This window comes from Trachurus japonicus, chromosome 7 (assembly GCF_045865225.1).
Source record: "Trachurus japonicus isolate A0001 chromosome 7, Traja_1.0".
Classification (NCBI taxonomy): domain Eukaryota; kingdom Metazoa; phylum Chordata; class Actinopteri; order Carangiformes; family Carangidae; genus Trachurus; species Trachurus japonicus.
The window spans coordinates 14,410,884-14,427,794 of NC_140913.1; the positions used below are offsets into that span (position 1 = coordinate 14,410,884).

The 16,911-nt window shown below is 42.8% G+C and overlaps 2 protein-coding genes across 3 annotated transcripts; one reads left to right on the forward strand and one right to left on the reverse strand.

The window, feature by feature from the left end:
* Window positions 1–979: 979 nt before the first annotated feature.
* casp9 (caspase 9, apoptosis-related cysteine peptidase) lies at window positions 980–5,025 on the reverse strand. Its single transcript, XM_085781380.1, has 10 exons — window positions 4,433–5,025; window positions 4,142–4,352; window positions 3,930–4,010; window positions 3,782–3,843; window positions 3,501–3,677; window positions 3,320–3,409; window positions 2,903–3,050; window positions 2,626–2,817; window positions 1,836–1,945; window positions 980–1,566 (listed from the first exon to the last, which is right to left on the reverse strand). The coding sequence occupies exons 1-10, from the start codon at window positions 4,562–4,564 to the stop codon at window positions 1,462–1,464; spliced, it is 1,308 nt and encodes a 435-aa protein (XP_085637506.1). The 5' UTR covers window positions 4,565–5,025; the 3' UTR covers window positions 980–1,461.
* A 43-nt stretch (window positions 5,026–5,068) lies between these two features.
* On the forward strand, window positions 5,069–15,124 carry dnajc16 (DnaJ (Hsp40) homolog, subfamily C, member 16). Of its 2 annotated transcripts, none has more exons than XM_085781378.1 (15): window positions 5,069–5,245; window positions 5,698–5,882; window positions 5,969–6,035; window positions 6,845–7,169; window positions 7,269–7,453; window positions 7,573–7,677; window positions 8,409–8,567; window positions 8,658–8,788; window positions 9,067–9,250; window positions 10,016–10,195; window positions 10,287–10,363; window positions 10,539–10,619; window positions 10,700–10,786; window positions 14,092–14,259; window positions 14,349–15,119. In XM_085781378.1, exons 2-15 carry the CDS (start codon window positions 5,707–5,709, stop codon window positions 14,794–14,796), a joined length of 2,373 nt encoding a protein of 790 aa, XP_085637504.1. In that variant the 5' UTR covers window positions 5,069–5,245; window positions 5,698–5,706; the 3' UTR covers window positions 14,797–15,119. The 2 variants fall into 2 exon arrangements, with proteins under 2 accessions (XP_085637504.1, XP_085637505.1); XM_085781379.1 differs by having other exon boundaries at window positions 5,075–5,581; window positions 14,349–15,124.
* The last annotated feature ends 1,787 nt before the right edge of the window (window positions 15,125–16,911 follow it).

Here is a 16,911-nt window from a genome sequence, read left to right on the forward strand (position 1 = left end):
GAATGAGGAACTCACTATTTAATGGCGAGTTCTTCAGTAACTCCTAATCAAATTACTGAGGAACTAACTATTACTTAATCATTAGTTACCCTTTTTGTGTACCTTAAGGTAAAGTGAGACATCAAAATGAGTAGGTAATGAGTACTAAATCATTACTTAAAGCAGAAGTAAGCGATCCGGTCGTTTTGGCTAACTTCTTGTCAGCCGATGGAGTTAGCAGTCCCCGCCCTCGTCCCTACGTCACCACATTCGCGCGCATCCCTTGGCTGCACACACAGAGAGGACCGCCCCTTTATGCCGTTCTCTCTCCTCATTGGATAAAGGTTGTAGGATACAAGGAAAGTTTTCTCCTCGGCTTACAGCAGAGCAGAGCGACTGACAGACCCGTGTTTCGGACCAAACACTCTATATAAGTGATTGCTGTTGGAAGACATAACTATTTAAGACTTATATTAACACAAACATTCCGCTTACTTCTGCTTTAATCATTAGTTACCCTTTCTGTGTACCTTATAGTAAAGTGAGATAGGCTTGGGCGATAGGACGAATTTAATTTTTGGCATTGTCTGGGCGATTTTTTTTGCATTTTATTTCGCCAAATTAATGGTCTGCCTCCACAGATTCAACTCTAATTTACAAGGAGCACAATTCAAAGCGTGCGTAAATTGGATCTGGCAGCTATAGTTATGTAATATGTAGCCTATTCACACCGATTTCCAACGAGTCTGAATTATTTTTAGAAGAGCGTTATGGCTGTAATGTCTTATGATATTCAGTGTGCCCTCTTTTTACAGTCTATGAGTGTGCCCTTATTTTGAAATCTTTGTACCGGGGGTTACTGTTACCAAGGAGACGGAAATAAAAGTAGCGAAGCTCCGGACAGAGTTGCGGTGATTGTATTCACTTTATGATAGGCTACGTTATGAAAACACATGTGTCTATCACAACAACGGATTATCAAGCTGATTATCCATACACAGCTGCAGCTGGAGAAAAGTGTTGTATAACGGAGCAACAGGTCAGATAAAGAATCTGAAATGCTCCCACTCACTGCAAGAGTTGACACCTTAGAGTTGGCTGCATTTCCAGCCTCAATTTTTACATCATGACAACAAAATCCCACTTTGTTCAGTGTATTAAAGAGACAGATAACACGAATCAGACAAATCATCTTAACATTGTGTTGATTATCTGCTCTCAAAAACTGAGAGCTGCTGTGTCGTTGAGACACCAATATAAAAAAAACAGTAGCCTACATGGTAGGCTACATATTTTCTTTCACCTGAGCCTAATTCATGTAGAAAAGTTATCAGATATTGCAAAAACACAGACTCTACGGACAATATCAATGTGCAGTAAGGAAAATCCATACATCTCACAATCATTCTGAGACATAATCCAAAGACATCACAGGTCAAAAACATTTAAACATTGAACCTGAACCTGAAACTGAGAATTTTCTCATGCTTGGGTTTGGAAGTAGAGAAGTTTGCGGAGGAAGTTAAAGGAACCAGGCATTTGTTTGTAGAGACCCTTTGCAGAGTTTTGGGAGACATCATTGTTCACCTGTAAACAAGGACAGTTAATAATTAGATGTGTCTATTACGGGGAACTTTAAAACACTTGAAAAACAGTACGACAAATCAGAAAACACCCCGGGGGTTTAAAAATGTCCTGATGTATTGCCCAATTTGTGGCTAAAATGTGTCTGTCCAATCAACAACAATCTTTTTTAATAGCAGGTCCTTACCTTTTCCATTAGAAGTTAATATGATTGTGTTTTTTATTTGTCATGTTTTGTGGTGGTCTATGTTTATGGTGTAAGAGAAGCTCACCATCATCAACATGGTCACCAGGTCATCGGTGGCAGCATTCTCCTCGAGGACACGATCCATCGTCTCAACGAACCAGGACCCAGACTGAGTGTCTCTCCAGGAGACATAACCTGCACATGTCACATGATTGGCATCAACAACCAGTGCGTATAGTGCTGCTAAAATCAAATCAGAGCTTCTTGCTAATCATAACTATTGCTAATTGTTTTTGTTTGACTATCAATAGCTTGTGTTGCTGTTACTTTTCAGGCTCCGCAAATTGTAAATTAACAGTTGTGTTGTTATCAAATCTGCTTTTATTCTGTGCAATATTGTGTCACACAATTCACTGAAATATGCAATAATTTTTTTGCTTATTTTTTTAAATCTTATTTGTTATATCATTTACACACATCTGCATGTGTACTTGTATTTATGCCATTATTTATATATTATATACTGTATTATTCAAATGTTTTTTCTAACCTGGTTATTTTTATTACAGTATTTTTATCTATTTGTTTTATTGTGGCCTAATGCAAACGTTATTTTGTTCTACAATACATCTTGATGTAATGTCTGAATGACAATGACGACATCTATCTATCTGTCCTCTGTTCAATACTATGGTGATGTGTAAATGTAAAACATGTCAAATTAGCAAAAGCTATAAAATCAGATTCATATTTAGTTTGAACTGTGCTAAATTGCATTGTTGCTATTAGATCAAGAAAACTACAAATCAAACTCTGTATAAACACAGAGTTGTGAGCACAGCACACACACACACAACACTGGGACACAAACACACCAGGAGAGGTTGAGTAGGACACCAGGATGTCACTAGGCGTGGGCAGAGAGGCTCTGGCGTCCGGTTCATCTGACATGCTCAGAGAGTCACTGCTGGACGACATGGGGATGGCATCTGTCTGGTCGTCCGCTCCGCCGATGGATGGTTCCACCTCATCATCAGGTGACACCTCAAAGCCAGTGTCTCTTTCACCTAGATGACAACAACACAAGATGACTTGTACTGCATGATTAACCATTAAATGTTGAGTTAAGACTGTGCACAAGATGTTCTCTACCTCCTCCACAGGCCTGGATGAAGAAAAGCTTGGGTTTGCCCTGTAGAGACGGGCAGTGCTGTCCATTGAGACAGTTTGTGATGAGCTGAACCGGGACGAACTGTCCGTCCACACCGTACACAGCACCAGGGAAACGGTTGTGGGCCACCTATGGGAATAAATGTGAGCACACATCAGGTTAGATGTTGTCCTGATGAGAGCTTGTGTAGGTCAAAGGAAACTCTGGTAAGATTTTGTTAGAGAATGTGTCGACATCAGCCTCTGAACGCAAAAACTGACATTTCATCAGCAGCTGGTGTGATAAAAGTAAACTATGCAGGATTTGCAGAGATTTATTTTATGGTAATCTGAAGGTGATTTCTCTCTTTATTACATTCAGCGTGGATTGCTATTGGAATTAATCCTGAGACGTCTCACCTCTGTCCCATGTGACAGCATGATAACCACACAGCAGTCATACTGTGAGTGGTCCAGTTTAGACAGAGCTGCCAGTTCACGCTTGATTTGCTGAAATGGTAGGACAGGCAGTTAGCTTCACATACAAGCTCAATGTTCAACATGTGGTTTCAGACACAGGGGCATAAGAAACAGTTCTTACTTTCTGTTTCAGGTTTGTCTTGACCTCCACAATGAAGTTGAGTGCCTTGAACCTTCTCTCCAGCTTATCACAGTCGATGTTGGAGCCTTTGCGGTTGCTCAGCTCGCTCTCAGGGTCAAAGTCCACATTGTTTATGATGAGGCAGTGCCCACATGGGCTGGCATCCATTTTATAGCACTGATACAGAGGGAGCACGATGTCATTTTGGATTAAACTGTTTCTAGGTCAGTCTGTGTCCTGCTGTTGGTTGTAAAGTGCATCATAAATAAAATGGTGTTTACCTGGATACTGTCCCGCCTCGGCCTGGCTTGTGGCCTTGGCCTGATGTGCTCCATTTCAGGTGCTGTAATAACATAAATATTGGTATGTGGTAAACATTAACGAGCTTACATGGTTTTTACTGGTATGTAAATTAACTGAATATCTTACATGGACTGGGAGTAGTACTGGGTCTCTGTATTGGACGGATAGGGACTTCTGTTCTTTGCTTGTCAACATCCATTGGAGAAGCTGTTAAAGAGCAACAAATGGTTTACATTACAAAAGTTAAAGCACTTTCCTACCTACCAACACTCTCTTGAAAGGCTGTTATGATATTAATATTAATGAGATATAATTTACTATCACACACACACACGTACACACTGGGAGAGGCTGGAGAACAGGGCGGACGACCTCAGTGGGGGTCGCGGGCTGTAGATGAACTCTTGGAGCTCCATTGTGCAGCAGCTCCGCTAGACTCTGCTGACCCGTGTCCTGGAGGCACAGCAGGAACAAAGGGAAGGCTCGACTCCCGCGGGTCTCTAAGTCCCGGACCAACTGTCTGGCCTGGTCGCGTCTGGTCCCAGAGCTCTGTCAGAGGAGAAAGTTCAGTGTCCGTAAACGCCCCATAACCTGGATGTCGTGTGACCCAAGTTACATATCTGCCCTACCTTGATCTCGTCGATCATGTCCTGGGTAAAAACCCCTTTTTCCAAAAGGCCGTCGTAGAGACTGGACGGGTCCAGGTCTCGCACCAGGTTGGTCCTGTTCCGCTGGAGAATCTTCTTGTGTCTCTCCTCCATCCTGCTGGGTGGGGGGGCTGGCTGCCCCAAAATAATAAAACAATAACAAAAGCTGCACCTGACAGATTACGGTATTATCACGGAGTCAGTCGGGATCTTAAACTGAACAATTTTATTAAAAATTAATTCGTAAAAGGGAAATTAAAGCGTATTTCTCTACAAATGTTCCTAGTGTCGCCTGTTTCGATTTGTTTTGTGCTCGGTTTCACCTACAACTTCCGTGTTTACATCACCGCGGCCTCTGATTGGCTCACGGAGAGAGCGAGGAGAAAAATAATCGGGGTGCGTTTGATTGTAGTCACCGCGCCGTCGCTGCGTCTCGGCTTTCACGGCCGCAGCACATACAACAAAGGTGGTGTGACCAAGGCAAAAACCCCTAAAACACAGGAGGGAAGCAAATTTGTCATTAAATATTCACTCTCCCAAAATTACTTTCACCGCTGGTCGCCGCCCCCTTCTCTAACCCCCACCTCCCTCCCTCCCTCCCTCCCCGCTCCTCCGCCTCCTCTGATGCCTCGGCAGGTTGACAGCTCCGCTCCGGAGGAACTAGCGGGATGAAGATGATGAACACACCCTTCGCTTATCGTTGTCTTTTCGCATCAGCGTTAACCGAGGAGACGAGGAGCGTCGAAACCTTCCCCAAATATGTGGCGTAGTACCGGTTGACCGCATCTGCTGGAGGTGACTGGGAACTGTAGAGCTGTTTTTGGTCGAGGCAGCTAAACCACCGTAGACAGACACGCACCTATCCCTAATGTAAAAAAAAAAGAAGAAAAGAAAAAAGGAGGCAAAAAAAAAAAAAAAAAATTCAGCAGCGTGAACGTGATTTATCCGCCGGGAGTACCGTTAATGTCACAGCTCAGTATCATGTCTAACCCCGGCTGTTGCTGTGTTAGTTAGCCGACATGTATCACCTAGCCTGCCTAGCTTCAGGTTAGCATGCTATAATGTAATTCTCAGCATCTTTAGCGAAACGGTTGTCTCCATCATTTTGCATCACGACAAGGGAAACGAAACGTCAGTATGGCTGAAAAGGCGATTTAAGTGAGATTCAAACCCGTTGCGTTAGCTCAGGGATGATACTTGGATGCATATACTTAAAATGATATTATATTTTCCATGGTGTGTTTAAGGTAACTGTGATGGCAGGGTCAAAGATGTCAGTGCTGCTGGCGGCTGTGTTGGTCCTCTCGGTGCTGCTGACAGGAGCGACCCTGGCCGGGGGGCCGGAGATGGACCCGTACAAGATCCTCGGAGTCACCAGGAGTGCGAGCCAGGCTGAGATCAAAAAGGTCTACAAGCGTCTGGCCAAAGAGTGGTAGGCTAACTACTGCTCACTGCCCTGCTCATACCAAACCACACTCACCTCCTCCTCGGAAACTAACAGGTGTCCCCCTCCTCCAGGCATCCTGACAAAAACAAAAACCCAGGGGCTGAGGACATGTTCATCAAGATCACCAAGTCTTACGAGGTCAGTCCCATGTCAGAAGTTGAACCAGCTGCTGTATAACCTGTGGTACATGTGTGTGTAAGCAATGATAAAAGCCACAAAACATCTTGTATGCATGACTAGAGGATTGAGTCATGTTAATGTCTAACAACAACAATAAAAGTAATGTTAATATTTATTTATAAATAAATATAATTGTTTTGTAACAAAGTTATGGAGGCCACAGGCTCAGCTCACTGTAGTGTAAGAAAACACATGAAGACACAACTGTGCTACAAATTCAGAAAACAGTTTTAGCAATTTGACAACATGTGCTCTGCAAAAACTCACAACACAAGGGAAGTGTTTCAGCCAGGGGACAGAAAAATGTAACAGACCAGCAGGCTGTTTGTTTGGTTTTATTGTAATGTCAACATTGCGTGATTCAGATTCAACTATGTGCTGCACAATAATTGAGAGATTTACAGACAGAGAAGATGAGGTATTAAAACACATCATAAAACAAAAGTGGGTTACATGAAAATGTTGATTATCTATATAACATAGGAGAGCAAAACACACAAATTGATATAAGACATAACTTATTGAACTAGAGCTTCACAAATGTATCACGTTTTTTTTGTTGATAAAAGTAAGATGTGTCACAACAATGTTGTGCGTCGTCAGCACCATACGTGTTGTAACGGGCATAAAGTTTTAGTTTTCAAGTAATGGAGTGATGTGTTCATGGCTTAATGATGGTTAGATATATATATATATATATATATAAAAATTAAATAAAAGATTTCTTGTTTAATTAATAAGTGACTTGTTTTGCCCAACATCTATAGATCTTATCCAATGAGGACAAACGTGCCAACTATGACCGCTATGGGCAGACTGATGACACCCAGCCGTATGGCAGTGGTCGCTACGGTAATCGCCAAGACAACTTCTACTTCGACGAGTCCTTCTTTAACTTTCCCTTCAACAGTAAAACCCACAGAGATTTCGCCGACAGCAAGTACACGCTGCACTTTAACCAGTATGTCAACGACGTGGTGCCCGACAGCTACAGAAGGCCGTACCTGATCAAGATCACCTCCGACTGGTGCTTCAGCTGCATCCACATCGAGCCCGTCTGGAAGGAGGTGGTGCAGGAGATGGAGACTCTAGGTGGGGGATGAGCAAGCCTTTATTATCCCCAAATCCCTCACTCAATATTAGATTTCACAGTGAGTTGAAAAGATTAATGGAGATATCCCGTCTTCGCAGGTGTTGGAATTGGCGTGGTGGATGTTGGCTACGAGAGGCGATTAGCCAATCACCTCGGAGCTCATCGCACACCGTCAATACTCGGAGTCATCAATGGCAAAGTGACGTTTTTCCATTACGCTGTGGCGAAAGAGCATCTGAGGCAGTTTGTAGAGGACCTCCTCCCTCAGAGGCTGGTGGAGCGGGTAAATAATAAACAGACATTGATTATGCTGCAGCTTCTTACAGGACAGAGGATGTTGTTATTGTGCAGCTCTTACACGGCAAAGTGAGTGACACTGTTTCCATTTACTTTCAATTTCAGGTCACAGACAAGAACGACTTGCAGTTCTTGAACAGCTGGCACGAGCTCAATAAGCCGCACGTTCTGCTGTTTGACCAAGTGCCTGTAGTTCCTCTGCTGTACAAAGTAGGCTCCCGTCTTCCTCAATCTCTTTTTAATTGAGAATAATATTCACATGTCACAGCATCACTTCATCTCTTATACATTTGTTTATCATCTTTCTTTATCGTTGAAAAAAAAAAGCACATGACATGGCCACTTGGCCAGTTAGGAAAACAGTGAAAAAGCGACTGGACTTGCATAGTTCCCCTTCAAACACAAAATTGAAACTTATCCCTTGTGGTAAATTAAACTAATCATCTGTATACCACTAAGATATAATAAGAAAACAAGAAAAAAGCAATAACGATATATCATAATAAAGAAATTTGATAAAAGTCAAGAAATAAATGGGGAAAGAAAAATACATATTATTTATAAATCAAATCAACATCTCAGTGAATAACACTCATTTAAAAATTATTTTATCCCCTTTCCTTCTTTTTCACTCATCTATCTAAGTCTAACCTGCACTACTCCTGCAAGGTTGTTACCTCTGCCAGGACGGGCACTGAAGTGTTAACATAGTTTCGGTTAAGTTAACATTTATAACAGTCCATTGAACCAAGGCGTCACACATTCTTTACTCTCCATCATTCAAAGTCTGCCCTCTTTGGAGTCATACCTTTCTTCTCTCTTTTCTCTTGAGTTTGTCTAGTGCCATTATTGTGGAAACGGTAGTCGTGTCCGTGAAATATACCAGTGGTGCCAGACAGTGAAGGCATCGCTCAAACAAACTTATCCCTTCATCTCTGCAGCTGACGGCCTTCGCTTATAAAGACTACCTGCAGTTTGGCTACGTGGACCAGGGCCTGTCAGAGACGGCCAACCTGCAGAAACAGTTCAATATCAACACGTACGCTCCGACCATGCTGGTCTTCAAGGAGAACACAGACAAGCCTGCTGACATCATACAGGTGAATCAACGCAACATTAATGCACAGCCTAAGGTGTTGACCTAGTACCACCTGGCTCCTTTCTCACTCGCTCCTGTCTGTTCTCTGCAGGCGAAAGGAATGAAAAAGCAAATTATTGACGAGTTCATGTTGAACAACAAGTTCCTGCTCGCACCGCGGCTCGTAAATCAGAAGCTGTTCGACGAGCTCTGTCCCGTCAAACAGTTCCACAGACGCAGGAAGTAAGACACAACAAAACAACATCCTCTTTAATTTAACATCTGTTTACACCTTATAAGTGAAATATGAAACTAAACTGACTTCATTTTGCTGTTTTTTTTAGATATTTTTATCTTAATATTTCATTTATTTTAGCTTTATATTATTCTTTTTTTCCCCACTTGTCTTGTGTCAGTGTAAATTGGAGAAACCAGGCACTTCTTATCTTACTGTATTGTATTGTATCTTACCTTATCTTATCGTATCGTATTGAAATGTGTCATATCCTATCTTGTCTTAGATACTGCGTCCTGCTGATCACACGGGATGAAGAGACCTTTACTTCAGGGAACCAGGCGTTTCTCTCCTTTGCCTCCACCAACATCAAGGAGGTGGTCAGGTTTGCCTACGTCTACCAGCGGCTCCAGCAACCGCTGTGTGACATCCTGATGCAGAACAAGGACAGCACGCAGTCGCCACCACAGGTACACCCACACACCTCCAACAGAGAGACGGCATTCACTATGAAATTATTTATTTTAAAGCAGAAGTAAGCGATCCGGTCGTTTTGGCTAATGCTGCGTTCCAGGCAGGCTTTTGAAACCGTAAATTACAGCTTCAAGTCACGACTTACGACTTTGTAGCGTTCCAGGCAACCCACTCCAGCTGGCCTGTCGACCTGCCGACCTGTTTTACCTGTGAAAGTCACTATAACGGCCACTCGTAACTTCCGACCCGTGAACTCGTACCAGATCAAACTGGTACGACTTCACAGGTCAGAAAAACACGAGTTACGGGCTGCCTTGAACGCACCATAACGGCTTGTCAGCCGATGGAGTTAGCAGCCCCCGCCCTCGTCATGGATCTATTGGTCCTCGTCCCTGCACACACAGCCCTTCATGCCGTTCTCTCTCCTCATTGGATAAAACTTGTAGGATACAAGAAAAGTTTTCTCCTCGGCTCAGAGCAGAGCAGAGTGACTGACAGACCCGTGTTTCGGTCCAAACACTCTATGTAAGTGATTGCTGTCGGAAGATATAACTATTTAAGACTTATATTAACACAAAAATATCACTTACTTCTGCTTTAATATGCACCAGATTAGTGTCTTAGCAGAAAAACTCGACCTCAAACAGGTGAAGTCCTTTCTTGTTAAGGTTCTAGGATTTGATGGTATACTGATAACTCATACATAAATCATCCTCGGACCGAGTGCGTGTTTGAAATTCTGTGTGTGTGTTGTGGTGCAGGTGGTGATCCTGGAGCGGCGTAACACTGCAGGTAAGGCCTTATTCAAACCAGTGACGGCCTGGAACGGCAGCGAAGACGACAAACAGCGTCTCCTGGACGAGCTGGAGCGTCTCCAGAAGGACCCGTCCATCCTCGTCCATGATGCCGTGCTGCCTGAGCTCAACAACGAGTTCGCCTCAGTAAGTTCTCTGTGAGCTCAAGAGAGAGAGGATATGATCAGTGATCAATACTTGGTGAATGGTCAATGAGCGTAGTTGTCTCACTCTGTAGATGTTTGTGATCCGATGGGTCTATGCGTCGTACGACTACCTCTCTGAAGTCATCGACGATATCCTGCACAATAACTGGTAGGTAGAAAACTATTTTACTGAAGCTTCAGTCAGTTCAGCTGCTCCATCAGAATTTAATGAGACATATTAAAATTTAACAAAGTTTAAATTAGCACTTTGTCTCTATCCGTTATTGAGGATCCTGATGTAGAAATAACCTCGGTTTGCTTTGTTGCATGTTGGTGACCTGCAGGCGTGAGATGATGCCTCTTCTGTCGCTCATCTTCTCTGCCTTGTTCATCCTGTTTGGGACGGTGGTCATCCAGGCCTTCAGGTGGGTCACTCTCTGCACAGCGTCACCATAGAAACACAAAGAAAACTGTTCTCATGCTGTTCACGTGATTTTGTTTCCAGTGACTCCAGTGAAGATAAACAGACGAAACCAAAGGCGAAGGATGGAACCAAAGCAGAGAACGGGTCACCGGGCGGCGGCACCTCCAGGTGACGACACACTTCATACATTATACATATTCAGGGTTGGGGAGTAACGGATTACATGTAACGGCGTTACGTAATTAAAATACAAAATATGAGTAACTGTATTCCGTTATAGTTACAGTTTAAATTGATGTATTCTGATTACAGTTACTTTCTTTTTTTAAAAAGGATTACTTGGATTACTTTAGCCTACCGCACACGCAGGTTGCACTGACGGACGCTTGTTGCACTGTGGCGAAGTTATAAGAGAGAGGGACGGACAAAACGGAGTAGCCTACTAAACTCGTCGGCCGTCACTGGTGAAGTTGGCTTCATTTTGGTAGTGGCGCTATCGGGATGCCCAGCATATTCCTCTTCAATGTCCGGTCTCCTATAAACAACATGAATGAACTGCGACAGGATGACGTTTTTAAAAGGATCCTGGACTGTCATGTGTTTATGATGAGCTGCATGTTTAACAGCAACGTCAGTCACGCTGTTTCCAAAACCACACCGACTTCAGCAGAGACGTAAGTTTACAGTAGGCCTAAGTCATAGACTGTAAAAGGCCTAAGTAGGCCTACAGTTTTTGTGTCACACTCGCCCTGCTCATCAAGCTGTAACAGATCCGACCCGCAGTTGTTGAAGCTCGGACCCGACACGGACCGACACACTAGCATTAATTATTACGAGGCGAGGCCGGCCAAAATAAAAAAATAAAAAAGGAGATGACGCCCGAGGCCCAGCCCGGCCTGACGACTCAGATTTTCGGCACGAACCAGGGTCAAACCAGCGCGTCCGGTCGGGTTGGACCGTCCATCACCTAGCCCAAAAGAACCAGGCAGCCCAGACCAGAGAGCAGAGGTGTGTGTGTGTGTGTGTGTGTGTGTGTGTGTGTGTGTGTGTGTGTGTGTGTGTGTGTGTGTGTGTGTGTGTGTGTGTGTGTGTGTGTGTGTGTGTGTGTGTGTGTGTGTGTGTGTGTGTGTGTGTGTGTGTGTGTGCCGAAAATCTCAGGACACATCAGCTCTGTGAAGCTCAAGCAATATCTGACAGACAGATGAGAATAGGGCAGATGTGGTGGAAGAAGACAGTGTGGCCTGAAAGAGACACATGGTGAAGCAGAGGATGGATAGTTGATAGTTGATGGATCGGTGAAATTATGGTCTGTATGCTTCAGATACATGCTCCGGTTGTGAGAAATGGGGCTATATGTCCAAAACAGAGGCATATCCCTTCTATTTGCTTGTTTTTATTGTAGGTTTTAAAAGATAATACGTACATTTTGATTCTGCTCTGCTAATGTAGCTTGATTGTTATTTATATCTATACAGTATGAGGGTTTTCTAATCTTATAAAAATTAAATGTTAAGCAAGATTGGCAGAGCAGAGGTGCTGTGGTGTCAGATGTCAGTTTGATATGCACTTATGTAAGTGGCAAAGAATACAACTACACACACACTACACAAGTACTTTGTGTAATTGGGGTTTATTTTGCAGTCTGTATGACCTCTGGATGTCTAGACATTGTATGTCTTTTTGCTTACAAGCTAGACCACCTTGGCACGACAGGGGCCCCCCGCTGTACGGGCCCCCCAAAATTTTCTAAAATCGCCCGTGCTTCTACACTCACAAACAAAACCTATTTTAAAAAACATGTTTTTTTTTTAGGGTATTCTGCATGAGTAGGAGGTTCAGAGGCTGTAGTCTGAACTGTAGAGCAGAGAAAGCTGCTCAGTTTTAATATAGCCTAAGCCCACTAATTCAATGTGTTTGGCGATAAAAAAAAAAACATTTAAATGTGGCTGGATGATCAATAACAAATTAAACTGTGGTTTGACAAATTCAAACACATGTAGCCTATTAATGCTTTTGTTTAAAGCCACGGTAGCCTACAGTAAGATCATGTGTAAGATCATTCAAAGCAAATTCAGTGTCCCAGTCAAAGGCGCTTAGGCAGGCGATTTTAAAGTAATCTAAAAGTAATCCAGAAAGTAATGAAGTTACATTACTTTACTTGAGTAATCTAATTACATTACAGATTACATTTTGGGACATGTAATCAGTAATCTGTAGGGGAATACATTTTAAATGTAACCCTCCCAACACTGTACATATTATACACTGACTCGTCTTTGTGGTTTGCAGGCTTCAGCTGATATTCCTGATTGAAAACTTCAATATCTGCAGTAGTATTAGGAATATTGAATTTTACACTCTTGCATTCTGAAAAACAAAATAACATCTGTAGATTGATTAAGTTTTTTATCACCCAATTTGCTGTGGTTATGAGCGGTTAATCACATTTGTTGTTCTTGAAGACACTGAATAAGGGTAGAATCAACACAAAGGAAATATATTTAAGTTAAAAATATATTTAAGTTAAATACTATTGTTTGAACACAGACTGTCTCCAGGGGACTTCAGATTTCAACTGAAACATCAATCAAAATTTAGCCATTTTTAAAGGTAGGGTTGGGGATCTTTTTACTGAATTGCTGGAAATCCTCTCCACACCCCGATTGCAACCAGGTAATCTAATGCTTTTTCACAAAAATGAAAAAAGGCAGTCACCTGTGGAACGAACAAGCCTGGAAAAACACCATCCAATCATCTTTTAACGCGACATTTTCGATGATTGGATCTTGACGTGTCAGTCAAGCTGCCGTTTCTGCGCTCTGGAGGCGTAGCCTCAGAGAGAAGACTGAGGAAAGGGGCTCGGACCTTTGTCTGTCTATTTTCAAAATGTGGCCTTGCTAGAACTATTTTTTTCCAGGATCTCCACCCCTACCTTTAAATGGGCAAACCAATCATAATCGATCAACTCAATCAATTCTCCCAGGATTCTTGGGGATAAGGTAATTTTGTGGGTTTTGATTGTTTAGTCTATGAACTCCTCCTGGACCCTCTCATCCAACAGCATTAGAGCTGTGTAGCTCACAGGTTAGAGCTCAGCAACCACGTGATGTAAACAAAGTGCTGCTGCGTTAATATTTTTAAACTTACTTTCAATATTTAACTTTTACAGAAAAGAATAACACCTTGGTTTTGAAAGCACAACATGAAATATGATCATTTAGGGATATCAATCAATTGAAATATTAATATTAAACAAGTTCAAGGTTTGCATCATAGCAGTCACATCTGAGTGCTAGCCGTTAGCACAGACAGTTTAGTTTGGGACTAAAGCTGCACCAGCACCTGATTCAAACTGTGGATCAAAGGTCAGTATAACAAAACCTGTGTAAACCATGCATAAAAAAAAACCAATCCTGATATTTGGTTTTAAGATATTAGATTAAATAATGCTCTGGGTGTTTTGCTGGTGGAAGGCCCCCCAAGAAGAACTTTGTGGAGGTGACGGAGCTGACCGACATCACTTACCTGAGCAACCTGGTGAAGCTGAGACCTGGACACATGAACATCGTGCTGGTTCTGACCGACGCCTCCAAGAACATCCTCCTCAGCAAGTTCGCCAAAGAGGTGTACTCCTTCACAGGGTGAGCGAAACAAACGTCCCCTCCTGCAACAAATGACCCCTCAGTATATGTTGATCAAACGCCATAATGTTGGTCCTTCTCTCTCCCAGGAGCCTGACGCTGCATTTCTCCTTCCTGAACATTGACAAGCACGGCGAGTGGATGAACACGCTGCTGGAGTTCGCCCAGGACGCCGTGCAGATCGACGCAGACGAGGACGACGCTGGAGGCCACAAGGTGGACTACACCGGCTACGTGCTGGCACTCAACGGCCATAAGAAATACCTCTGTCTGTTCAAGCCCGTCTACACCGGGGAGGATCTGGAGGGGAAGTCATCTGAGGACGAGTGGGGCAGCACGGGGGGCAGATCCAGGTCCAGCTCCCGTGACGACCACCCGCCGCGTAAATCCAACCGGTCGCGCAGCATCTCCACCCTGCAGATCCACCACAAACTGGACCGGCTGGGGCTCTGGATGGAGAGGCTCATGGAGGGCACGTTGCCTCGCTACTACATCCCGTCCTGGCCTGGACTGGACAAGATCACCCCCTGTAAATAGACGGAGCCCGATTGGTCAGTCAGTCTGGAAGCACTGGAGCTGCGTCCACACAAATACGTTCCTATTTTAAAACAGGAGCTCGATCTGTCCAGACCAACACACCTGAAAACACACATACCTGAGCCGGTATAAAAAGGTAGATCGTCTCTCTGCAGGGTTGTTGCAAAAAATAAAAAGCTGTAGAGTAAAAATACAGAAATGAACTTGAACAGCAGCCGCAGCAAAGAGATGAGGTCAGTGACACTGTGACATCATCATGTTGTATCATCACAGGTAGTGAAGGCTGATCAGAGCCAATCAGGAGCCATCGTAGGCTCCAACATCATCATCTAATTTAGTGAGGAACGGCTGTGGTAATCCTGCATATCCCCAGAGTTTTCTAAAGAAACAAGTCCTGCAGCGTCTCCAAAAGTCTAAGATTTCAGTGAAACCTGGTGGATGAAATGAATTTTAAAAGGAAACTGTAGCAGTGTGGACACAGCCTCAGCACCAGTCTACTGTCACAGAGAAATGGTTCCCCCTGCTGAAGTTAGGCTACGGCTAGCTTTTTTTTTCTTTCTTTCTTTTTTTTTTTTGGCACTTGAGATATTTATAGTTAAAGATGTCTTTAAAAAGTTGGGTCAATGTTACAAACTTGGCGTTAGTGGGACAGGTCCTTTAGTGAACCCCCTCTCCACCCATCGCATGCTGTTTGTTGCTGGTCTTATTTTATCCAGATGCTGCTGCAGCTTCGTGAACAGAAAACAGAATCACTGTGGCCACATGAGCTCCTCCTCTCTCCAAGACCATCATCACTGACCCTGAGGGAGGAGGGACAACTACTGTAAACTGTGAATAGAGATGCATGTCTCAGCACTAAATGTCTTTGCCTTTTTAATGCATCTCTGCTGCCCATATCTATTCTTATTTTATCAATTTGTTTTTGTTCTTATATCTCCTGAATGCCGACTCGCTTGCGCAATATAGGGAACTGCTGTAACGACATGGCCTTTTACCTGGAGCTCAGAGCTCCTCCGTGTTCTTCCTGATCGCACGAGTGCAGAAGAAGAAAATGAACTGTGGTTTAGTCATGAAAACTGTCGGAGCTGTGGCTTATAAACGTTACTTCACTACAAACAACAATACTTTAGCTCTTTTACAACCTCAGTTCGCCAGTAGCTTCATGTAGCAACCCTAACGAAGAGTCTGTCTGTTTCATGATCTGAATGTTTTCCACCATTGACTGATACGTCGTCGTCGTCATCATCATCATGTCGTCTTTGTTACGACAGTGGGGTCAAACTTAACGTCTGCTTGCTCGTTTTTGTCCACATCAAGTGGAAAAATGTTATTAATATTTATAATTTTGTTGGCGCTGTGTTCTGTAAATATTATACACAACCATGGTATCTATAGGACCTGTATTTTAAAGAGTATGTAACTTGAAAGATGAGGTGAATGTTTTACATGGATTTAACAAAATGCTGTTTTTTTCTTATAAATATTTTTATTTCACCAGGTATTGTTAAAAAAAAAAAATCAAACAAACATCTGCTACATCAGATGTTTCATTTGGTCTCAAACGGTGCATTTATCCTCTTGTTGGTTGTCATAAATGCTTTATGTTTATAAATTAAAATTATACAAAATTTGAATTGTTGCAGAGTTTTTTTTTGTTGTGCAGCAGCTGATTCAGCAGAACACGTTGAATCTGGATCATCTCTCTTCTGTGTCAGTCAGAGAAGAGGAATGACAGAAAATTAAGTAAATGAAATTTCTGTATCAGGTTCATCTGCTCAATTGCTTCTTAATGCAAATATTCAGGCTACAGCAGCAGCAACTTTGCCTGGTCTGCAGTTGAACATACATTATCCTGTACCAGTTTACTGGCCAAACAAGTACAAAGGGAAGAAAAGTTTCATATTTTATTTTACTTGAAAAAGAAAGAAAGAAAGCAACAGTCAAGAACTGAAATTAGGATTTTATTAGTAGACATTTCCCCCTTTCATTAATCTACCAAGCTGTCCACAGTTATGGATACGACCCCCGACAGTCCCCCACCTCAAAATAAAACATCTGTTACAATGTTCTCACCAACAAAACAAAACAAAAAACAGCTTAAATACTATAAAAATA